This window comes from Sinocyclocheilus anshuiensis, unplaced genomic scaffold (assembly GCF_001515605.1).
Source record: "Sinocyclocheilus anshuiensis isolate Anshui unplaced genomic scaffold, SAMN03320099.WGS_v1.1 scaffold454, whole genome shotgun sequence".
Classification (NCBI taxonomy): Eukaryota; Metazoa; Chordata; class Actinopteri; order Cypriniformes; family Cyprinidae; genus Sinocyclocheilus; species Sinocyclocheilus anshuiensis.
Window position 1 is genome coordinate 3,102,799 of NW_015548217.1, and position 4,717 is coordinate 3,107,515.

At 36.2% G+C, this 4,717-nt stretch overlaps 1 protein-coding gene across 4 annotated transcripts in view; it reads right to left on the reverse strand.

Annotated features, from left to right (window-relative positions):
• LOC107654040 (TBC1 domain family member 12-like) overlaps positions 1-3,355 on the reverse strand; it is a 22,221-nt gene extending 18,866 nt beyond the window's left edge. For all 4 annotated transcript variants that reach the window (XM_016440933.1, XM_016440932.1, XM_016440931.1 and 1 more), the window contains exon 1: positions 2,956-3,355. In XM_016440933.1, coding sequence (XP_016296419.1) covers positions 2,956-2,959 — 4 coding nt within the window. In that variant the 5' untranslated portion in view covers positions 2,960-3,355. The remainder of the gene's footprint in view (positions 1-2,955) is intronic.
• Between the last annotated feature and the right edge of the window lie 1,362 nt (positions 3,356-4,717).

Below are 4,717 nucleotides of genomic sequence, written 5' to 3' on the forward strand. Positions count from 1 at the left end.
AAATGCCTATCGCTGCAGCTGAATAAACAGAAGATTCAACTGCTTTCATTGATTCAACGTGACTAGTAAACACACGACTAAGGCAATATATGGTTTATCTGAGTTCTTATTATTATAATTTTCATCATAAAGTATATCTATAATGAAATGCTAATCGACATAGCCTTTATCACTGCTTAGAATACAATGAAATATTGTGTGCTTTAATTATTCAGTTTAAGAAGCCACATCATCTCACAGAAGAATTTATTTCAAACACTCGACTGACGTTATGAAGTGAGTTTGGAGTAAAAACATGTTATTAAATGTGGTATTTTCACGTGCTCTCAGATGGAGCAGCATTTACTTCACAGAGCCGTAGTTCACTGAGAAGATACGCAAACAGCTGTCATTATCGCAAACGATTTCGTCGATTTCATAATCCTACGATTATATTGTCTGCGATTATGAAGGCGATTTTGCGTAGCTTGTCAGAGAACTACGGCTCTGTGTAGTAAATGCTGCTCCACCTGAAAGCAGGTGATGGAGATTTACTACTAATCACAGAACCGGCTGTACTGACAAAATGTGCATGACAATCGTGATTAATCGAGCAGCCCTATTGAAACATTTGATTCATTGTTTTGGGTCATCGTTTGTAATTTTTGATTCAGTATTTTAGGCATTAAAGATCACATAGCCTATGTTTTGGGACATCTGAATCAGTATTTTGAGTCAGTACATTTCATTCAGCTTGGTTGAACATCATAATCACATTTAGAAAGTTTGCTTCAGTATTTTTGGGGCATGACAGAATATTCCATCCAAGCACTGATTCAGTATTTTGAAGCATCGTTAGAATTGTTCAGTTTCTGAACATCAGAATGTTACATTTTATTCAGTATTTTATCATATTTGCGTTTGTAACATTCAAATTGGACATTTGATTCAGCATCTTAGATGCGCATCAGAATAATGTTTGGAATGTTTGATTCAGTAATTTGTTGAATTATTAATTGCATTTGGAATGTTAAATTGGAACATCCAATTTATTTTGATTTGAACATTATAACAGAGTTTGAAATGTTCGAATAAAAAAATTCAGCTTTGCTGAACATCATAATCACATTTACAAAGTTCAGTTCAGTATTTTGGAGCCTGATCGATAGAACATTTGGGAGTCGGGACATAATCGCATCTGAAATGTTTGATTCGAAAATTCAATTCAGCTTAGCAGACCCTCAGAATTAAATTTTGAATGTTCAGTTCAGTACATTCTTACATCATAATTCCATTTGGAACATCCGATTCACTCGTTTTGAACAACATGCTATACTTTCAGAAAGTTTGATTCTGTATTTTAAAGCATGATAGAGCATTCAACAGGAACATGCGATTCAGTACTTTTGGCCATTGTTGAACACGAACACTCAGTTTGAATTTTATGATCGTTTGGAATATTCTATTTAGTATTTTGAGCATCATAATCTTGTTCGTGACATTTGATTCGAACTTTGGATTCAGCAGCTTAGCAGAGCATCAGAATCAAGTTTGAAACATATGATTCAACATTTTGCTGCACATATTCCATTTGTAATGTTGAATTGGGACAACCAATTTAGATTTAATTGAACAGTTTGTTAGAGATCTTTGAGACATTATAATTACAGAGTAAAAGAAAATTCAGGTCACCAACTTTAGAAAATATATAATTAGGGATAATATTCCAAAGTGAAGAGGCATTTTCAAAATAAAAAAAGGGCAAATTATTGATAATTGGTTCGAAAACAACCTTCTTTTAGTTGGTCAGCTTTTTAACTCACAAGGCAGACTTTATAACTACTTTATATTCTACAGAAATATAATATTCCTGTATCTGCTGATGAATATGCGGTTGTTTTCAATGCCATTGCCTCTGGTGTGTCTTTTCTGATGCAAGGTGCTACATTTTCATGGCCATGTACTTATACACTGACACAATGATCGGAAGTGTATGCTTTCTGTAGACCAACAAAAAAAAACTGTAAAACTGTAAAATCAGAGCTCTCTTCCAGAGAAAGATATGAACAATTCCTTACGTTATACCTTATTGGAATAATATTGTGGAGACTGCTCCATGGGAGAAAGTATATGGTCCTTGCCTCATAAGTATCTGCTTACCAATTAAATAAAGGAAATAACGTTTAAATTAATTCACAAATGTTATCCGACTAAAGCCTTTCTTAAGAGATATAAGTCTGACATTGAAGTGAATTGCAGTTTTTGTCAATCTTCTGAGGAAGACTTTATTAATTTGTTTTGGCAATTACACAGAGAGGTTTTTTGGTGTTTATTCAATCTTATTTTATAAGTGACTTCTTTTGTTTTAAAGATGCTTTCTTTGGGCTGTTTGACTATTCAAAAGAAAATATGGGAAAAATGTTGTATTATTAATTTATGTTTCCTGTTAGCTAAGTTTCATATTCATAAACAAAAGTTTACTGGCTCTAAACCTTTCTTTTCTTTATTCAGAATTGACCGTGACAATATTTGGAAACTATCCAAAGTTCTATTAATCCAAAAGCAATGAAAACTGTGTCTTTTTAATATGTAATTTTATTATGCTTTTGTTGTTTTTTGTTACCCTGGCAATATGTCTGTTTCTGTGTATATTCTTGCATTTTTATTTGACATTTTTTCTTTGTTTACAATTGTAATTTTTCTTTAATAATAATAAAACACGTTTGTAGCGTTTGAATCGAACATTCGATTCAGCTTAGATAAGATGAGCATCATAATCAAGTTCAGAACGCTTGATTCAGCATTTTGTGGCATGACAGGCGAGTCCTGATAACATTTTAATTCAGAACGTTCTGAAAGCGTGTAAGCCCATAAATGCTGTCTCAGTAGACGGCTGAATAAGGTTTGAGACACAGCCAGTCCTGCATTACTGTAGAAAAGCTAATAATATAAGAGCAAGTGACTGTACATACATACCCATCGGCCGCAGCCCAATTCCTGATAGCAGCACAAATTACCTCTACTGTAGTACTCTTTTAAACCATCCAGTGAGGAATGTGTCTATCTCAGTTTGCTCTCATATAAAGGAAATATATCTGTACAGGTTCGTCCTCAGTCTTTTCCATCTCATTCAAAATCCTCTTGTGGATTGACAGCCGAAGCGCTGCTGTAGTTCAGTGTTGTACTCCGCTCTTCTTTCACCATGACGCCTATTCACACTGTCCTCCACCATATTAACGGGATAAATATTAATAGTACGCAAATACCGTGAGTTCATAGACATGCCCGCTAAAACATCAAAGCTTTCCTGTCTCAGACCGGTAGATGACTGTATCCTGACCGTGATCCGAAGCCATCTTGAAATTCCAGTGACGTCATTCGATGCTTTACTAACAGGTGAGTCCACGCGCCCCCTGCTGAATATATTCAACAACACACAATCAGAAGATGCAGGCTACACAGAGAAATATTGCACTGTACATACACAGTAGACACGCGCGGATAAAATGATTGCACAGCTACACAATAATGTGTTAAATTGTGCTTCACAACTAAATTTCACACAACTGTTAACGGCAGTCTGAAACTAGTAATTTTTCAGTCACCAAAAATAATAAATAAATAAATACATAAACAAACAAACATTCAAGGAAGACGTTTTACTCTAGAGACATTTCTCAGCGACTGAAAAATACATTGTCAAAATACAACATACATTGTTCTTGCAAAAAGCTATTATACACACAAAAGAACTCATGAAAAAGTAAAAAATTGTAAACGCTAAAATACATAAATTAACTATTATAACTATTGTGAGCTATACATAATGTGACAATTTGCTTAGGAAGACATCTATAAAATCTACCTTCACTGACTGTACCTCAATGTGATTTCATTGTGTTTATTTGTTCACACAACAACTACAAAAATATAACGATAGACAGATAGAGAGAGAGAGAAAGAGAGGGGGGCAGACATACATATAGACAGATAGACAGACAGACGGGTGGATGGATGGATGGATGGACGAACAGAGATAGACAGACAGACAGACAGACAGACAGATAGATAGATAGACGAACAGACTGGTAGACGGACAGACAGACAGACATACATACAGACGGATAGATGGATAGACGGACGGACGGACGGACAGACAGATGATAGATAGACAGATAGATAGATAGATAGATAGACTAGGCAGACAGACAGACAGACAGATAGATAGATAGATAGACGAACAGACTGGTAGACAGACAGACAGACATACATACAGACGGATAGATGGACAGACGGATGGATGGATGAACAAACTGGTAGACGGACGGACGGACGGACGGACGGACGGACAGACAGACAGACAGACAGACAGACAGACAGATAGATAGGTAGACAGACAGACAGACAGACAGACAGACAGACAGACAGACAGACAGACAGAATAGATAGATAGATAGATAGATAGATAGATAGAGATTTCAATATGTGTATCAGAAATCATGTTGATATATTGAGGTGGAGCTGCTTTAATTTCTTTTCGGTTTTCTGTAACTCAGTGAGCGCACTCACACTCAAGTCGAACCCTAGTGAACCGATCGCTCTCTCTCTCCCTCTCTCTCTCCCTCTTTCTCTCTCTCTCTCCCTCTCTCTCTCTCTCTCTCTCTCTCTCTCTGTGGCGCTGCACTCAGCAGCAAACTCCGTGTTAACAGCGGAGAGAGTGCTACCCCATCCCCTCTAT